Here is a 20677-nt window from a genome sequence, read left to right on the forward strand (position 1 = left end):
TTTTATGAAAAAAAAAAAAAAAAAAAAGTTGAGCCGTTTGGCGGATGTAGACAATAGCTGCCATCTGATTGGTAGAATGCCGTTTACTATTTTCGATATGACAGGAAGTCGGTTTCTATTGGAGGAGAACGGCACCACTCCTCGCTCATCATTGGCTGCTTGGACGCATGGTGTATTTAAAACTTAACCGTAGCTGTGAGAGGAAACAAACATTTCGACTGTCTACGTTTTGTACCTGGCTAGCATTTTGAAACTACTTTTGGTGTACATCGATTAGAAGACAATTTCCCGAAGCAGCAAATCGGATAGAATGTAGCTCGTTATTACGGTAGCGACTATGTCCGGAATTGTTGCGTTTTCCCCCGTTCAAAGGGGATTCATGGATTTCAGACCGACGAGGAATGGCGACACCGACAAGGAAAACGATGTTGCCGTTTTGAGCCTGGTCCTGTTTTCGAAGGCTCCTTTTGTATCTTTTGGGACAGTGAAGATCGGCACCGCCAAGTCGACCGTTCTGCGCATTGAAAACCCAACAGAGGATGAAGAGGTTGTGGTGACTGTTGACAAGATCCCATCAAGCAAAGGCTTTTCAGTGGATAACAGCACATTAACAATTCGGGTATGTTCTCCTACTTGTAATTCTAGAATCGTTACAAAAACGTCTGTAAATGTGTTTCACTCGTTATCAACCGATTTTGTTTTGGGTTTTTTTTTTTTACTGCCAAAGAATCACTCCTGATAAAGCTGCCAAATTGAATTGCCTCATGGTTTACATTAAGTAGGCCTTTGATTGACTTCTTAACTATTTTCTTTGCAGCCCCAGGGCTCATTTAACCTGAAAATCACCTGGACTCCAACAGAAGAGGGTGGAATCCGAGAGCTGATTATTATCAAAGCCAATGGGGTCCTCAAGCACCGGGCAGTTTTGCTGGGGAAAGCGGTAGCCCCCCAAAAGAAAAAGGTAAATATTCATTTACAACAAAGCGGTTGCAGTTTTGTGATATATTGGTGTCATTGGTAGCAAAGTTCTGTGACATTTAAGCAACATTGCTCTGGATGAACATAATAATCAAATACCAGTAATTGATTGTTGTCATCCATCATTTCATGAGGCAAAATGTACAGTAGCTTATGGGTAGTTAGCGACAATCAGCAAAGAGTGCACATTGGATGCCGAGAGAACAACAAAGTGACATCTGCTATGTGCATTATAACTACACAATCACTTTACTGAGCTGCTCGGGTCAGAAAAATATGTATTTAATGAAGCAAGCTGTTCAGATGTTGGCCCTACAGTCACAGTAATACTTTTACTACCTAACTGATTAATGACGACATGACTTGGCAGCTAATTCCAGTCTTTAATTAACTCATTCACTCCCAGCCATTTTCACTGAAGCAACCCTTCACTCTTCACTGTTTCACTGGATTTTGATTGATTTTGCAAAGGCCTGCAGAATATCGTGTTCTATTGCTATAAAACATGCAACCTACCAAAAGAAAGATTAGTCTCTTCTTTCATCAGGAAAGAAAATATGTTTATGTTTCCGTTTTGCAGCAATTAGGTTTAAAATATAGCTAAATCCGTTTAAAACAGTGGGTAAAAGAGCTTATTGCAACATGGCTCATCTCTTATACTCTGCTGCCACATCCTGGCCGTTTGTTGTAATAACTACCATTGCTCGAAGTCACCTCTTCATGTAAGAATGTGCATCAAAGCCTTGTGTATGCTCTTGCATAAAAAAAATATAAAAACAGTATAAATATGTTTTTGGGAGTACAGGACGAAGTATTAAAAAACTTATTTACACATTTTTGGGTTTGAATGAGTTAACAATTTTGTCCGGGGTCCAGTTTGGTAGCATGCTAGTCGATACCCTGCCCATCCATGCTGCACTCTATTTTGGGGCTTTCTTTTCATTACATTGATCACTTTTAACTCATTCACTCGCCGCCATTTTCCGGCTGTTTTACTGTATTTTGACTGATTTTGCAAGGCCCACAGAATATTGTTCTATTGCTATAAAAGCATGGAACCCATCAAAAGAAAGATTAAAGTCTCTTCTTTCATCAGGGGAAAAAAAGTATATTTCTATCTGTTTCCGTTTTGCAGCAATTAGCATTAAAAGAGAGCTAATTTTCATCAGTTTTCACAAATCGATTTAAAATTGTAAGTAATTGAGCTTTTTTTTTCCTACATGGCCCTGGTTGATCTCCTTTGCTCTGCTGCCACCTGCTGGCCGTTTGTGTAATAACTACCATTTCTGCAACCGTTCTTTGCAGTTGAGGGGCTGCATCAAAGCCTTCTGTATGCTCTAGCATAAAAACAACAAAAAAACGTATAACTACGTCTTTGGGACACTTAGAACATAAAAAAAAAACGGATTTATACGTTATTGGGAGTAAATGAGTTAATGATCCTTAACCATTTATGCTCTTTATTCTTGTTTTTTTAGAGGAGCTTATGGGATAATATTAAAAAGAAGGAAGGAGGTGCAAAAGGATCTCCCTACAGGGGAAAGCGGACAGCGCCACAAAAGACGGGCGCCAATCAAACCGCTCATATCTCCCGGAAGCAACAGCATAAACTCCGCAGTCCTCTCGCTTCTCTCAACGATGGAAAAACAGGCAGAGATAAGTCCACCGGGGTGCGCCGGCTCCTTGAGGATCGCCATGCGAGATCAGAGCAGCAAAATGCTCTAAATCCCGTTCGAAAGCAGTGGTCTTCGTTGGACCGGGAGAATATGCTCCGTGTTCAGAGGCACTCTTCTCTTTTGTTAGATGCAAGCGAGAAGCAGATCAGTGGTCCTTCGGGTTCTTTGGCCGGGAGGCTTGAAAACAAGGAGCTCACGAAACTTTTAAATAAGACTCTGTCACCTATTGGGACGCCGGAGAGGTTCAAAAGTTTCATGCCTCACATTCAGTCGGTGGAACACACGGCTCCTGTGACCACCAAGGCTGTATCTTTGACTGACGCGCTGGCACTCATCGACTCCGATCTCGGGCTTATCGACGGCAGTCCGACAGACACCAGTTCTAGTTGCGGCTTTTCCGATTCCCTGGAATTCCGCGGAGAGGATCGGGACTGTTTCGAAAAAACCCGTCCCGATTGCCCGCAGCTGCTCGAGTCCGCGGAGCCCAGACTCACGTTCCTTGTCAGCAAAAAGCTCGGTGAGCCCGGAAGAGCTAAAAAAAAAACTTTTGACTGCGAGACGGTGATCAAAAACAAAGCACCGGCGTCGAATCGCGAAAGTGGGCGCCGACAAATAAAAAAGTCGAGGCGGCGTCTCATGGAAGAAACGCTTGAGTTGTCAGAAGGCAGCAGCCAATCTGAGTCTGGACCGGGGACCCCGCTCCTCCCTGTCATAGAACCAGACACGAGGATGGAGGGATCGAGGGGAGCCGGTTCCCGATGCATCGACAGCAAAACAGTCCACGAACTTAATGACAGAACACCAAGACTCGAATTGCCCATCAAATTCCATGTAAACTCACCTCCACCTGCAGCGCACTTACGTGTCCCCTTCTCAGTCACTTCCCCACCCCACAACATCCCTCCCATCTCCCCCCTGTCACCCCTGGGCCAGTCCTCGCCGATTCGCCGCGGCAGCGCATCAAATCGCCCCCGGCCCGAAGCGCCCCAGGAAACGGACGTCCTTCCCCACATCGTCTCAGCTAATCTATCCGCCCAGGAGGACTTCTTTCTCGTTCACATCGTGACGACGAGCAGAAAGAGGAAGAGTGAAGAAGGTGTCATGAAGACCAATGAGTTGGTAAAAAAGACCAAAACGGTGGCTTGGAAAAGCGACACCGTGATAACAACGGAGAGGAGGAGCACATCGCAGAGGCAGCCGGTCAAATCGAAAGGTAGTTTGCAATGTCACACGCAAGCCTGACTGAATGTAAAAGTCCAAGAAAGGCAAATTATTAGAATGTTATATGTAGCATGGTATTCTGATATAATATTGCATTTGTGGAATATGATTAAAGCAGCAAAATCCATTTTTTTTTTTTTTTTTAAATCCTTTTCAGGGACACCTGTGATATCAATTCCAGTTGACAAGTGACAAAATGGCCGCCCCCTTGTGGGTTTTTGCTCCTTCACTGACATTCTATAATTGCAAATGCAATAATAATCGGAATATTGTGTTTAGGTTAATGGGGGCCAACACACCACATTATCGTAATTTTTTTTTTTTTTTTTTTTCCGGGGAATTGATTTAACGACCAAAAATAAATAAATAAATCATTTATCGCTACTTATTGATGTGCGTGGTATTTAGACTGTGTAAACATGTTTTGTTAGATAAGACACCACTTGAGGTTGAAATTGAATTTGGAAAAAAATCCCTTTATCACATTATTCCCCATGGTGATGAGGAAAAAAAAAAAATTAGAAAAATAAATTAAATGTTGACTTTTGCTCTCCCCATGAATTACGGCTGTGCGATAACTAATATATCATTTGGGATTATTTTCACATTTTAATTTAAAACCGTATATATTACCTCCCCATAGGTTCTTTGCATCCAATGAAAACATCTGTGAAGACCATAAAGTCATCCGCCTCTGCTCAGACAAAGCCACCAAGCGCCCGAATCCCCCTACGAGGTATAACGTAGTCTATTATGCTTCCTCTCAAGGACAATCATCACAAATTACTCCTTGACACTTGTCTGATTATGGCCCTTGTTTGACCTGCTGATGACGAACTTCAAAATCCTGTTTTTATCCGAAGGCGCCGTCTCGCTGAGGTCATCCAAAGCAGAGCGCGTCGAGCGGGCGAAGATGGCCGTAGTAGCAAAGCCAAACTTGATATTTGTCAAACCAGCTCAGACGGGTATTTATTTGGGTGCCACTTCTTTGATTCCTGATGCGATTTGGTTGTTTATAACCTGCTATTATGTTTCCCCCCTTAGCCATACCCAGGCATCCACTTCCCTTTGCTGCTAAGAACATGTTCTATGACGAGAGATGGATTGAGAAGCAGGAGAGAGCTTTCACATGGTGGCTCAACTATGTCCTAACGCCGGATGACTTCAAAGTCAGCACGGAAATGACCAAAGGTGGCGTCCGTTATACGGAATATTTTCGCACGTGTTAGCGCTTTTTGTTTGTTTTTGTTTTTTTGTTTTTAAATATACATCGCCTTTGTGCAGTGAGTGCCGCACCGCTGACGATGGGCTGCGGCAACAAGCTGAGTGTTCCCAAAGCTCCCACCAAAGAGGAGATGTCTTTCAGCACCTACACGGCCCGGCGAAAGTTGAACAGCCTCCGCCGGGCCGCCTGTCAGCTCTTCACCTCCGAGACGATGGCCAAGGCCATTAAGAGGTTGGAAAAGGAAGTGGAGGCAAAGAGGCTGCTCATCCGCAAAGGCCGCCATCTTTGGAAAGATATAGGTACGACTGGTAGCACTAGGGATGTAACAATAAGGGCGATATCGTGATATTAAAACTGCCACAATATCGTCGCCATCATGTTCACAATATTTAAAAGGAACACATCTGCTAAAAAAAAAAAAAAAAAAAAAGTCGCATTGATTTCCATTTGTGCAGTTCGAGCACCTTCTAGTGTCTAGTTTATTAGTGCAATTTAGTTTTCATTAGGGATGTTTTGGCCTTTTATGTTTAAATTATATGCTGTCAGATGAAGGGGAATGTAATTTTCTTGTGAAGCGATCAATGTGTGCTTACATGAGCAAGTGCCTCAATATTGTTATTAGAGATTGTAGATGGTTTATATGCATTGCTGTTATATATACAATATTGTGCTTTTTTTTTTTTTTAGTATGAGTTTTTTTTTATTTTTATTATTACAATATTGTGACATTTTTTAAATATTGCCAACCCCCCCCACAATATTGTGATAATTATCGTATCGTGATAGTATCGTATCGTGATGTTTGAATATCGTTACATCCCTAGTTAACACTGACTGGATTTTTAAAAAAAAGTTATTTGATTTATTTATTTTTAATGATCATTTTCCAGGTGAGCGTCAAAAAGTCCTCAACTGGCTTCTTTCCTACAATCCTCTGTGGTTACGGATCGGGCTCGAGGTACGTCTTGGCTCGTCATTAGTATTTTGTAAGTACGTTGTTTATCGTCACCGTTCGAGCGAACGCCGACTGAAACGCGTTTTTTTTTTTTTTTTTTTTTTTTTTTTTTTTTTTTTTTTTTTAATGCATTTAGACGGTCTTTGGGGAGCTGATCTCGCTGGAGAGCAACAGCGACGCAAGGGGCCTGGCTATGTTCGTCCTCCAGCGTCTCCTGTGGAATCCCGACATCGCGGCCGAGTTCCGACATCCTAAAGTTCCTCATCTTTACAAAGATGGTAATATTTTAATTGTCTGTGCATTTCCTTATTTTTTTTTTTTACGTTTTATTGCAGCTTTTTTATTTTTTTTATTTTTTTATGTTTTTTTTTTTTTAATTATTTTTTTTGTAATAAATACTCTTGTCTAAAATAACATTCATTTTAATAATTTACTTCACCCAGTGTGGTGTACATGCAAAAATTAACGTAATAAATCGATTGTAAACAAAAGGCTACTTGGCTCACTTTTTTGTTGTTTCCTAAAGCGCTGCACAAGTTGGTCACTCTCTCTCGTGACATGTTTGTGAGCTAAGCTTGTGTTTCATCTTTTCGTTCCAGGCCACGAGGAGGCGCTGTCGAGCTTCACTCTGAAGAAGCTGCTCTTGCTGGTGTGTTTCTTGGACAAGGCCAAAGAGTCTCGCCTGATTGAGCACGACCCATGTCTGTTCTGTGTTGACGCCGAGTTCAAGGTAGGTGGGAGGACTTGTTGATATTAGTAAGCATGGGTTACCACTGCAAATAGAAATCTCACTTTAGACTTGGGGAAGGGGTTGACAAGTTTTCCACATTGATAAATTGATTTTATTTATTTATTTTTTATTTATTGTTTTTTTTTTGTGAGGAAATTATTACTTGCTGACAAAAGTATATTCCTTTTTATATTTTTTATTTTTTATTTTTTTGTCAATAACCCATTCGCTCCCGGCTGTTTTACTGGATTTTTGAAAGGAATATTGTGTTGTATTGTTAAAAAAAAAAAGCATGGAACCATCAAAAGAAAGATTAGTCTCTTCTTTCATCAGGAAAAAAAAAAGTGTTTCTATCTGTTTCCCTTTTGCAGCAATTAGCATTAGAAGAGAGCTAAGTTTCATCATTTTTCATAAATCTATTTAAGTAGTAATTGAGCTTTTTTTCAACATGGCCCTGGTTGATCGCCTCTGCTCTGCTGCCACCTGCTGGCCGTTTCTGTAATAACTCCCATTTCTGCAACTGTTCTTTGCAGTTGAGAGACTGCATCAAAGCCTTCTGTATGCTCTAGCATAAAAAAAACAAAAAAAACGTATAAGTATGTCTTTGGGACACTTAAATGTTTTTATTTTTTTTTAACGTATTTATACGTTATTGGGAGCAAATGAATTAACATTCCAATATTTACAAAATATTCTCTTTTTTTTTTTCTGTGATTTTTGTTCCCCATTTCCCAACGTTTTTCATAGCGAACATAGTGAATCTTTATCAACATTTTTTGACAATCTTTTGTGGGCTTTTCTCCCCCCTCTTCTCCTTTCTCCAAAGTGTTTGTACTGGGAGATTTTCTTGACTTCTGTCAGTATGCTAACTATAAGCTTGAAAGCTAATACTCAGTCCACTCAGTTGGACACTTTTAATAATGCGTTGCGTGGGAGCGCAGAGACAAAATTGATTCAAATGCTTTATTGTCACATTGAAAGTGTCAATTCAGATGCAAGGGACCGCTGAATAGCATTTCCTTGTAGCTTCATGTTTGATGTAGTTTCTTTCACAGAATTTTTTTTCTTCCAAAAAGTTCCACATTATTCCTTTCATTTATGCCTCGATTTTCGTTTTTGGATTTGAGGTCCATGTGAACTGTCGTGAATGTATTTGTTCAGACAAGCAAAGACCTGTTGCTGGCCTTCTCAAGGGACTTCCTAAGCGGCGAGGGGATTCTCCCTCGGCATCTTGGCTACCTCGGTTTGCCCGTCTCTCACGTTCAAGCTCCCCTTGACGAATTCAACTACGCTGTGGTGAATTTGGCGGTTGACCTTAAATGTGGAATTAGACTCGTGTAAGTGGCAGAATTTAAATGTCATACTGGGCCCAGTTTTGTGGAGCATCATTGGCCTTTTTTTTTTTTTTTTTTCTTTTTTTTAATTGTCTCGTCTAGGAGAATCATGGAGCTCCTCGTAAAGCACTGGGGTTTGTCGGCAAAGCTGCGACTGCCAGCCATCAGCCGCCTGCAAAAAATCCACAACATGGATGTTGCCTTGCAAGTCCTCAAAACCAGAGGGGTCGACCTCAAGGATGAACATGGTAACTATGATCTCTCAGCTGAACCCTCGGTTGCAGGAAGTGAAATGAATACATTTAGTTCCAGCAAAAAAACAAAACAAAATCAAAAAGTCAGCAAAAATAAGCTCTTCTCTTTATTTTCAGGCTCCATCATAGATTCTAGAGACATTGTGGATGGACACAGGGAGAAGACCTTGAGCCTCCTGTGGAAAATCATTTTTTCATTTCAGGTGTGTATTAGACACATACTACAACCCAAGTCAAATGATTTGTAATAATCTCGTGCTTGTTAGGTGGAGGTGATTCTGAATGAGGATCAGTTGAGGGAGGAGATTGTCTTCCTGAGGAGGACCCTGAGGTCAAAGCAGAGGTCGGCCTCTCTGAGAGCCGGTCAGGCCTTCGAGCCCAGGGTGCAAAAGACCAGGGCGCCGTACCAGCACTGCAGCGCCAAAGTCGCTCTGCTGATGGAGTGGGCCCGTGCAGTGTGCGACTTCTACAATCTGACGGTGAATTTGTGAGATCCTCTTTTTCAGATGGTGGTATAGACAAGAGAGCATGCCTAACTCAGTCTTTGTCTGTTTCAATGTGTCAGTGCTTCCTTTTGCATGTGAGCTTATAAAAGTTGGAATTGGAACCGGCTGCAAGGCAAACAAAATGATGAAATAAGTTTTTGTTTTTTTTTGTCTGTGTTTTAGCTGGAGAACTTCACGGTGACGTTCTCAGATGGCCGTGTCCTCTGCTATCTAATCCACCACTACCATCCCAGTCTCATCCCAGAGGAGGCCGTCCGTCACAGCACCACGCAAACTGTGGATTGCTCGCCGAGGGGTCGCCTGGAGCTCAGCTGCTCAGCGCTCGAGTCTGACAGCTCTTTTGACGATGCTGTCGAAAGTCCAAACGGTGTGTGGCACTTAACTCGGGTCATTAAGGAAATTGTACATGTGGAGTCGGTGATCCGTATGTGAAGTTTTTTTGTTGTTGTTTATTCTTTACCGGCACAGGCACCGAGTCCCCCTCCGCGGAGTTCAAAGATCTACTGGAAAATGAGAAAAGCAACTTGAAGCTGGTTAATACCGCTGTGGCTTACCTGGGTGGAGTTCCTGCCATGATCGACCCAGCTGACATGTCCAACACCATTCCCAATGAGAAGGTGTGATTATGCCAGATTTTTATTTTTATTTTTTATTCAAACTGTCTACCAAGTAACCATATGTATAGAATCACCTGATCAAGTTGGAACATAAATTTGACAAATGTCTAAAGGCGGGAAAAAAGTTGACCTTGTACCTTTTTTTTTTTTTATTTATTTATTTTTTTTTTTAATATATATTTCTTCAACAGGTTGTAATGACTTACCTGTCTTTCCTGTGTGCTCGACTCTTGGACCTGCGTAATGAAACCAGAGCAGCTCGGATCATACAAAGTTTCTGGAGAAATTACAGAATAAAGAAAGACTTGCAACTCTATCAGGTTGGTGACATGTGGGAGGTAAATGGGCATTGCAAGTTTGACATATATCTCTCTTTTGTGTACGAACTTGAAACTTTGAATGTCTTGCATGAAAGTAAACGGCGGCGTCCCTTGCTTTTTTGGGGCATAGGAGAGAAACGTGGCCGCTGTGAAAATTCAGGCGGCGGCGAAACGGTTTCTCCAGCAACGCAAGACCAAGAAGCAGCACGCAGCGTCCATAATCATACAGTCAGTCTGGAGAGGCTTTGTTGCTCGTAAAAGACTGCGGATGGAAAAAGAGGCAGAGCTCCAGATCAAACGGAATCTGGCAGCAACAATCATCCAGGTAACGGGATTTTTTTTTTCTTTTTTTTCTTTTTTTTTTTAATAATGTGATTTTATTTATTTATTTATTTATTTTTAAATTATTTTATTTATGTATTTATTTATTTATATATTTATTTGCCCATTTCCAATTATCCCATTTGGAAACTATTCGTAGCTATTTGCTTTTCAGTGCTAACAGTAAGCGCAAGAACTCACTTTTTGTACAGAATTTTGCAGATATCAACTCACTCAAAATTTGAATATTGTTCATGTGCTATGTTCATCCTGCATGTCTTTCCAAATCCCGGATTTATTTAGGCCTACTCGCGTAGTAGAGAGCAGCATGACCCGATGCGAGTGCAACCTATGTCTGCCATCGAGTGGTGAATGTTGATATTACAATTTAAAACTATACAATGGACCCACTGGTGGATATGGACCAGGCTGGCACCTGAATATCCGAAAAACCCGCCTAATTAATTTTTGTATAATTTGTTTAATTTAATTATTTTATTTATTTTGACTAACATTTTTAAACCTCCAATATGTGTTCCCATCTAAAAAAAAAAAAAAAAAAAAAAAAAAAAAAAAGGGGGCGGGGGGCAGTTGTATGTACTCTAATCAGCTTCATTGCATTGACACTGCATCATAACCACATTTTCTTAATATTATCCATTTTGTCAGTTTACATCACAAATGTGTAATGCAAAAGTGCTTGTGGAATTAGTCTAAATACTTGCTTGTTGTTTACGCAGGCACAGTGGAGAATGTTTGCAGCTATGAGATATTACCAGCAACTCCGATACAACGCCATCGTTGTCCAAGCGCAGTGGCGAATGAAGCGGGCCGCATCTGCCTTTGTGAAAATTCACTGGGCAACAACTGTCTTGCAGAGGCGTTTCAGAGCTCGGATTCGTGCGAGACAAGTACGCACGCGTTATATTTCCCTCAAAGCTGCGGCGGTGAAAATGCAGAGAAGGTTCCGACTGCGGAAAATCCAGAAAACCCAAAGAGAAAACCATGCTGCCAGAGTAATACAAACCGCATATAGGAAATGGCGCATGGAGAAAATGGCCAAAAGATCAGCTGCCGCTATTACGATTCAGTCATTCTATAGAAGGCAAAGGTGCTTGCGTCAATACAGAAAAATCCAACGAAGCACTTTGCTCATTCAAGCCCATTACAGAGGTCGTGTACAAAGGTGCCACTTTCAGAGGCACAAGCAGGAACACAACTCGGCCATTGTCATTCAGAGCGCCTTCAGGGGTCACAGAGTCAGGAAACGGACCATGAGAATGAAACTCGCCACAGTCCTAATCCAGCGCTGGTACAGGGGTTGCGCAAGAAGAGATGTGGAAAGGCAAACGTTTGTCAAGATGCGTCGCGCCGCCAGGACCATTCAGGTGGCTTACCGTGAGAAACGAAATTCCGACTCGCTGAAGAAACAGCACGCTGCAGCAACCTTGATACAGGCTGCGTTTAGGAGATTTTCGGCCCAAAGGGGCTACCTTGCCCTCAGAAAAGCAACAGTTGCGATACAGCAAAAGCGTCGAGCCACGATTTTAGCTCGTAAGACAAAGGAGGAGTATGACACACTGAGGAAGGCTGTACTCTGTATACAAGCCTACTGGAGAGGCAGAGCTGACAGGATGAAGATTGAAAAATACCACCAGTGCGCAACACTTATCCGGGCCCACTACTGCCGGCACAAGGCTCAAATGGAGTTTAGGTCAAAAAAGGCAGCAGCTGTTGTCATTCAGCGTCACTATAGGGCCTATGTGGTCGGACAGAAAACAAGGACGTCATTCCTTCGGATGAGGGCAGCCTGTGTTACCATCAAGGCTGGATATCGAGGCATGAAAGTTAGGACGGACCTCAAGAAAAAGCACAAAGCTGCAACTGTCATTCAGTCTGCATTTAGGATGCGTTTGAGTAGAAAACGGTACATTCTCCTTAAAAGTGCAGTCATTATCATCCAGAGCCGTTATCGAGCTCTCCTCCACTGCAAAGCACAGCAAGGTGCGTACAAAGAGCAAAAGAAAGCAGCCCTAAAAATCCAAGCAGTTTACAGAGGCTGGAGAGGAAGAAAAGAATTTAAGAGGCGGAACAAGGCCGTACGAGCGATCCAGGCTCTGTTCAGAATGCACAAAGTTCGTATGGCTTATCTTGCTACAAAGTGTGCTGCACTCATTGTTCAAGAGCGATACAGGGCCAAAATCCTCATGGATCAACAGATGAAGACATACAGAGCCATGAAATCTGCTGCCGTTATCATCCAGGCCGCATATCGTGGTTACTGTGCCCGGATGAAGATTGCACAGATGCGTCGTGCAGCCACGGTCCTTCAGAGACGGTTTCTCATGATCAAAGAGAGGAGCAAATTCCGAGCTATTAAGACGGCAACTTTGGTTTTCCAGCAGCGGTACAGAGCTGTGATCTTGATGAGGGAAGCGCGGCTGCAATATCTGTCAAAGCGCCGTGCGGCCGTTTGCCTGCAAGCGGCCTTCAGAGGATACAAGGTCCGAAAGCAATTGACCATCCAGCGTCACGCTGCCGTTAAGCTTCAGTCAAATTTCCGGAGATATCAGCAGATGGTTTACTACAAGAGGCTTCGATGGGCTTCCACTGTTGTGCAAGCACGTTTCAAAGCCAACAAACAAATGAGACGGGAGAGGTTGACTCTGAGTGTAAAGAAACATGCTGCCATTGTCTTACAAGCCGCTTTCCGGGGAATGATATCCAGACGACTTGTCAAACAAAAGCATCAGGCTGCCACGACAATTCAGAGAGCTCTCAGAGCCCACAATGAACACAAGAAGTACATTGCCTTAAAGTCTTCAGTTCTTGCCATACAACGTAGATACCGTGCCACCGTAGCAGCCAAAGCTCAAACGCGACATTACCAAAACTTGCGCAAGTCTTCAGTCGTCATTCAGGCGGCATATAGAGGACTGCGGGTCAGGAAGGACCTTGCTCATTGGCATCAGGCTGCCACGTTGATCCAGTCTACTTTCAGAAAGCACAGAGAAGAAGTCAAATTCCAGGCCATGCGTCTGTCGACAGTCGTCATCCAGAGATATTATCGAGCTTATGTCCTCCAGAAACGAGATAGGAGATACTACCTGAGAGTCAGATCGTCCGCCATTATTCTTCAGGCAGCTTTCAGAGGTCACTCCGTGAGACAAAGATTGGCCAAAATGCACAGAGCAGCAACAGTCATACAAGCAAATTTCAGGAGGCACAAGCAGCAATTGCTCTTCAGGAAACGACAATGGGCTACCTTGATCTTGCAACGAAGGTTTCGATCTCTGAGACAAAGAAACTTGGTTGTAAAACAATATCAGGAAGTGAGGAATGCTGCTTTTCGTCTGCAAGCTGCCTTTCGGGGCATGAAAACAAGACAATCAATCAAAGAAATGCACGAAGCTGCAACAGTCATCCAGTCTGCTTTCAGATGCCTCCGGGTGAAAGTCCAATATCAGGCCACGCGTCGGTCGGCTATCGTCATCCAGAGATATTACCGGGCTCATGTTCTTCAGAAAGATGAGCGGCGCTACTACCTGAAAGTCAGATCTTCTGCCACCGTTCTTCAGGCAGCTTTCAGAGGTCACACCGAGAGACGAAGAATTGCCGAGATGCACAGAGCAGCAACTGTCATACAAGCAAATTTCAGGAGGCACAAGCAGCAATTGCTCTTCAGGAAACGACAATGGGCTACCTTGATCTTGCAACGAAGGTTTCGAGCTCTGAGACAAAGAAACTTGGTTGTAAAACATTATCAGGAAGTGAGGAATGCTGCTTTTCGTCTGCAAGCTGCCTTTCGGGGAATGAAAACAAGACAATCAATCAAAGAAATGCACGAAGCTGCAACAGTCATCCAGTCTGCTTTCAGATGCCACCGGGTGAAAGTCCAATATCAGGCCACGCGTCGGTCGGCTATCGTCATCCAGAGATATTACCGGGCTCATGTTCTTCAGAAAGATGAGCGGCGCTACTACCTGAAAGTCAGATCTTCTGCCACCGTTCTTCAGGCAGCTTTCAGAGGTCACACCGCGAGACGAAGAATTGCCGAGATGCACAGAGCAGCAACTGTCATACAAGCAAACTTCAGGAGGCACAAGCAGCAATTGCCCTTCAGGCGACAACGCTGGGCTGCCTCGGTTTTACAACAAAGGTTTCGAGCGCTGAGACTGAGAAACTTTGAGATGGAACGTTATCAAGAAGTCAAGAATTCGACTTTACGTCTGCAAGCTGCCTTTCGGGGAATGAAAACAAGACAATCGATCAAACAAATGCACGCGGCCGCGACGGTCATCCAGTCTGCTTTCAGATGCCGCAGAGTGAACGTCCGATACCAGGCCGTGCGCCTGTCTGCCATCGTCATCCAGAGATGGTACAGACGCTATATTCTTCAGAAAAAAGAAAGGGACTACTTCTTGAAAGTCAGAACCTCAGTCGTCTCCATTCAGTCAGTTATTAGAGGTTTCTCAGCGAGGAGAAGAATTGGCAAAATGCACCGAGCAGCAACTGTCATACAAGCAAACTTCAAGAGGCGTAAGCAACAATTGTTCTTCAGGAAACAACGCTGGGCTGCCCTTGTCTTACAGCAAAGGTTTAGAGCTCTGAGACAGCGAAACCTGGAGGTAAAACGTTACCAAGAAGTCAGGAACGCTGCTTTTCGACTGCAAGCTGCTTTTCGGGGAATGAAATCAAGACGGTCCCTCAAACGAATGCATTTTGCTGCAACTGTCATCCAGTCTGCTTTCAGATGCCACCGAGGCAAAGTCCAATTCCGGGCCAAGCGTTTGTCAGCCGTCATTATCCAGAGATGCTACAGAGCCTATATTCTCCAGAAAAAAGAAAGGAACCATTTCCTGAAAGTCAGATCCTCCGTAATTTTTCTTCAGGCAGTTTGCAGGGGTTGTTTGGAGAGGAGGAGAATTGCCAAAATGCACAGAGCGGCGACCATCGTTCAAGCAAACGTCAAGAGACGTCTGCAGCAATTGACTTTCAGGAAACAACTCTGGGCCGTTTGTGTCTTACAGCGGAGATTCAGAGCTCTACGACAGGGCCGCATTGAGGTAAAACGTTACGAAGAAGTCAGGACCGCTGCGGTTCGTCTGCAAGCTGCCTTCCGAGGATTGAAATCAAGACGATCCATCAGACAAATGCATCTGGCAGCCACGACTATTCAAACCGCCTTCAGAGCCCGTTGTCAGTTGAAGCGGTACACGAAAATAAAATCGTCCGCGCGAACCATTCAGCGAAGGTTTCGTTCTACTGCAGCGGCCAGATCTCAGAGGAAACGGTTCTTGGAAATGCGCGGCGCAGCCGTCGTCATCCAGGCGGCGTACAAAGGCCGGCAAACCCGGAAGCACGTTGCTCGTTTACACCAGGCTGCAACTGTAATCCAATCGGCGTACAGACGGCATGTTTTAGTAGTCAAGTTTGAGGCCGTTTATGCGTCTGTGGTGGTCATTCAGAAGTACTGCCGGGCCTTTATTCGTCAAAGGAAAGAAAGAAACCTGTTCCTGAAATTCAAACGCTCCGCCGTGGTTCTTCAGGCTGCGTATCGAGGCCACTGTGTCAGGAGGGACTTTAGGCAACAAATTCGAGCTGCTAGCTTGATCCAGTCATACTGGAGATGCTCAGTCCAGAGGCGCATCTTCCTGAAGAAGAAAGAGGCAGCTACGAAGTTGCAACAAAGGATCAGAGCACTGCGGCTTGGTAAAATAGAAAGGCAAAATTATGTTCGATTAAGGGAGGCTGCAATTACTCTTCAGACCCACTGCAGAGCCTGGATTGCACGAAAGAAGGTATGGTTACATTTTTTTTTAGTTGCTAATAAGTGTTGAATGATCATCTAAAGATTCATTATTTTGTACGATCAAGGAAGCTGAGGCTGCCAGTGCACAGAGGAGACTTCGTTTCGCTGGCGCAGTCTACCACCACCTCAGTGCTATAAAGATCCAAAGAGCTTTGCGAGCGCACCGGGCCTTGGAGTCTGCAAAGAGTCGGATGCGTTACGTCGTCGTCATAAAAGTATCGCTAGCAACCATTTTTTTGATACGGTGACATCTGAAAGAAGGCAAACCGTCATTCGTGGTAAACGCCGTGGTGGTTTGTGCTTCTTAGAATCTGGTGCGAGCGAGGCTGCAAAGGAGACGCGATCTGGCGGAGCGAAGGAAGGTGGTCGCAGCCCAGAGGGCGGTCAGGCGCTGGCTGGCCCGCCGCCACAATTCGGCATCTGTTATTCAGCAAGCGGTTCGGAGGTTCCTCCTCCTCAGGCGCCGGGAGAGAGTTGAACGGGGCGTTGTCAAAATTCAGGTATCATTCGTAGTGAGACGCAACATACAAAGTACGCATCAGAATCTGTTTACAGTTACTTGATAGACTTGTCGCACGTTTAACGATTGGGCCGGTATCAGGCATGGCTGCCCCTCAAAGTGTTTCCCCTGAATATGTTACCACATACCAGGGGTTGAACAATTTATTTTTTGTTAAGATTTTGGGCAAAGCGGCTGAATTTCTTAAAACATGATTGACTGCTGATTACCAGAAAAGGTAGAATCAAAACTTTATTTAACTGTATTTTCTGTATTTCTGATTTCCATTAGGGATGTAACGATATCCAAACATCACGATACGATATTATCACGATATGAAGGTCACGATACGATAATCATCACGATATTGTGGGGCGGGGTGTTGGCTATATTTAGAAAAGATCACAATATTGTGTTAAAAAAAAAAAAAATTTAAACATAGAAGGCCAAAACATCCCTCATGGAAATTAAATTGCACTATTAAACTAGCCACTAGAGGGTGCTAGAACTGCATAAATCAACCTGACTTTTTTTTTTAATTTATTTTATTTTTTTTATAACAGATGTGTTCCTTTTAAATATTGTGAGCATGACGACGACGATATTGTGGCAATTTTATTTTTTTTAAATTCTTTATTTATAACTTTTCAGACTTTTAACCGATGGATACAATTCACACATGCAAAAATATGCATATCATTATTCATCTCTCCAGAAAAACAATCAAGTCCCATCTAAAAAAATAAAACGAAATAACTAATAATGAAAACTAAACAATATAACCAATATAGATAGCATCATGAACATCAGGGAGTGACCATAATTTTTTTTTTTTAATTATCCTTATTTACAATTAAATTGGGCTTTTTTATTTTAATGTACCGTAACCATTTTTCCCAACATTTCTCAAACCAACCATGGTTCTGGTTCATAAATGCTGTCAATCCTTCCATTTTGTAAATGTCGCCCTTTATCGTTACATCCCTAATTTCCATCAACGTACTCAAAAATTGCCGGGACTCTGGTCACGATCAGTGCAAATGTCTGGCATTGAATGAGATAATTCGTTGTTTTTTTTTCCTATAAAATATCTTTGTTTTATTAATTTTTCTCCTCGACCGCAGGCTCTGTGGAGAGGCCACGTTTCCCGCCGCCTGAACGACAACGCCAAAGTGATCAGGTTGAGACACCGCTTGCGTAAAGTCTCCGCCGGCGCCCGGGAGGAGGACACGTTGTGCAACAAGACCTCATCTGCCCTGGACTGCATCCTTCGACACAAACACTTCTCCTCCCTCCTCGAAGCGCTGAAAAACCTAGGTGACAATTGTGACATGTTTATTTGTATGTCGGCAATGTAATATTAGTCATCGCATTTTTCGTATAAATTTTGTAGTTTATGCTGACTGAATTATATTTACTAGAACAGCTATTAAAAGGCATACTTTATTTATTTAGCAATTTTTGGCAATCAAACGTTGATATTTTGCCTATGATAAATGTGATATTTTCATAATTTTTTCGTGCACAATTAGTACCTTTTAAAACCACGTTTTGCAACTTGCTGTCGACTGAAAATGACATCACAAGGGGCTCAGGTAACCAATCACAGCTCAGCTTGTGAATGTCACATGACCAAACCTCGAAAGCAGGTGAGCCGTGATTGGTTACCTGAGCCCTTGTGATGTCATTTTCAGTCGACAGCAAGTTGCAAAATGTCTTTTATTGTATGTAAAAAAAAATAATGAAAGTATCAAATTAATTATAGACAAAATATTAACTTTTTATTGCAATAATGGGCTAATAAATAAGTGAAGTATCCCTTTAACTTCATAAATTCAAATGTATTTTAATTTCACTTGAAAGAGTGATCGATGTTGCTCTTTTGCAGTCACATGAAAGTTCATTTGAATACATATTTATGTCGTTTTTTTTTTTTTATAGATTTTATATATATATTTAATGTATTTAATTGCATGTATGTGACGTTGATCTGAAATTATTCCCACTTTTAAATACAAGGGCCGATATAATTGCCATTGAATTCACGCCGTGCACTTTACCAGCATAAATGCGCTTTGAAACTCTGAAATTGACAATGCGCTGTTGTCGTTGCTGTGTACCTGCATTTCCAGAAGCCGCCACCAGGTTGTCGCCCGTGTGCTGCGAGCACCTGGTGGAGAGCGGCGCCACCGGCGTGCTTTTCACCCTCATCCTCTCCTGCAACAGGAGCGTGCCCTGCATGGACGTCATCGCCGATTCCGTCCAGATCCTCCTCAACCTCTCCAAGGTACGCGGAGCAGCTCGTCGTTACAAGTCGAGGACGAACAAAACTTTCTCGTGACAAAATATTGATATCTTTATGTATATATGCAGTGTTTTTCTGGAGTAGGGCTGTGCAATTAAATCGAAATTCAATTACAATGTAATTTATTACGTTCCACAATTGCAAAATTGGCATAATCGTAAACACAAAAGATGATGGATACTACTTTTGAGTTTTTTTTAAATGTATATATTTGCACTTTTCTTAAAATTTTAAAATAACTAATTTAATCAATCTTGTTTGGGCCAAAAGAAACTTGCATAATTATAGTGTTTCAAAGAAATTGATTTGTCTTAATGGTTTTTTTTTTAATGTTTAAAACGTTTTCTTGTTTTGTACCAAAAACAATAAATGTTGTAAATGTTTTGTACGCTTTCGTAGTGTTTTGTACGCTCCCTGATTTTTATTTGACTTTTGCAAGGCCCACAGAATATTGTGTTCTATTGCTATAAAAACATGGAACCTACCATAAGAAAAATTAGTCTTTTCTTTCATCAGGAAAAAAAAAAGTTTATTTCTATTTGTTTCCGTTTTGCAGCAATTTGCATTAGAATATAAGTTTTATAGTTATTCAAAATTCCTGTTAAAAACTGGCAAAAAGAGCTTGTTGCAAAATGGCCCTGACAGATCTCTTATACTCTGCTGCCATCTGTTGGCTTTTTTTTTTTTTTTTTTTTTTTTTTTTTTAAATATAACTGCCATTGCTTTAAGCGCCCTCTTCAGGTCAGAAGCTGCATCAAAGCCTTCTGTATGCTCTAGCATTTAAAAAAAACAAAAACAAAACATGAATAAGTTTTTGGGAGTGAAGGGCAAAGTATTTAAAAAAAACGTATTTATACGTTTTTGGGTTTGAATGAGTTCATTGTGATTAATATTTTCTTCATAATCGAGTAAGGAGAGCTACAAAATGCAAGAAAATTATGACCAACAGCTCCTTTTTGAATTCTTACTGAGGAGAAACAAAAAAAAAAGAAAAGAAATCTATGTGGATTGCTAAGTGAACTTTGATTGTTTGACTTGCACGATAGTCTTGCAAAATATGCATTTCGATATCAAATCTCGGGCTAATCATCGACCTATCTGAATTGCTGCCAGGAAAAGAAAAAACGTCTCATCGCCTCCTATTATGACATTCTGCCTTCAACAGTACCACAAAACCGCGGAGGCCGTATATTTGGTGGAGAACTCGGTGGAGAAGTTGGTCGACCTGATCCAGATCTACAGAGCCAAAGCAGGAAATAAGTTGGCGGACAAAGGCGGCAGCATTTTCACCAAAGCCTGCTTCCTTCTGGTTCTGCTCCTGCAAGACAAACGCCATGCTGAGGTCTGGTCTACTTCAAAACAAAAACAAAAACAAAAAAATGCTGTTCCAAATTGTGAAGATGTTCACAAACCTTAGTTTGTCCTTTTCTAGGAGGTGATGAAGCGTCCTAAGGTCACGGACAGGGTCAGACGCATTTACCGCCTTGCCGTTCACAAACACAAAATGGATGAAGAAATAAACGTGACAAAACAGAAGATGAACGGAAGCTTCTACGTCCCAGCAACACCGCAGAAATCCCGCCCGGCGCCGAGGTATTCCTTTTTCTTTTTTTTTTCTTTTTTTTTTTTTTTGCAAGGTGACCGACGGTTATTTTTCTTCCGGCTAGGTTCGCGCCAGATTGGGTCCTCAGGAAGGACATGCTTCAAAATATCGTGGATCCTCTCACAGCCATTAAGATGTTGGCCAACGCGCTCGCCATCGTTACGTAGATCACGTTTGAAATGTTACGGTCTCACAGTTGGCGTATTTTATGTTTGGGGAAATTCTTTACGTAAACATGTTTTTACAGATGCATTTTGGCACATTAAATGAATATCTATGTGTTTTCTCCTTTTATGTTTTATTTTTGCTTGATTATCCTTG

The 20677-nt window shown here is 42.3% G+C and overlaps 1 protein-coding gene across 1 annotated transcript; it reads left to right on the forward strand.

Moving 5' to 3' along the window:
* Nucleotides 1–185: 185 nt before the first annotated feature.
* On the forward strand, nt 186–20635 carry aspm (assembly factor for spindle microtubules). The gene is made up of 26 exons (XM_077534505.1): nt 186–619; nt 818–961; nt 2457–3867; nt 4519–4611; nt 4739–4840; nt 4920–5066; nt 5160–5399; nt 5991–6058; nt 6192–6333; nt 6655–6785; nt 7947–8122; nt 8222–8367; nt 8491–8576; nt 8640–8852; nt 9042–9246; nt 9348–9496; nt 9688–9816; nt 9947–10141; nt 10878–15938; nt 16015–16164; nt 16258–16449; nt 17573–17765; nt 18581–18735; nt 19919–20095; nt 20186–20346; nt 20421–20635. Exons 1-26 carry the CDS (start codon nt 338–340, stop codon nt 20521–20523), a joined length of 10251 nt encoding a protein of 3416 aa, XP_077390631.1. The 5' UTR covers nt 186–337; the 3' UTR covers nt 20524–20635.
* The last annotated feature ends 42 nt before the right edge of the window (nt 20636–20677 follow it).

This window comes from Festucalex cinctus, chromosome 10 (assembly GCF_051991245.1).
Source record: "Festucalex cinctus isolate MCC-2025b chromosome 10, RoL_Fcin_1.0, whole genome shotgun sequence".
Taxonomy (NCBI): Eukaryota; Metazoa; Chordata; class Actinopteri; order Syngnathiformes; family Syngnathidae; genus Festucalex; species Festucalex cinctus.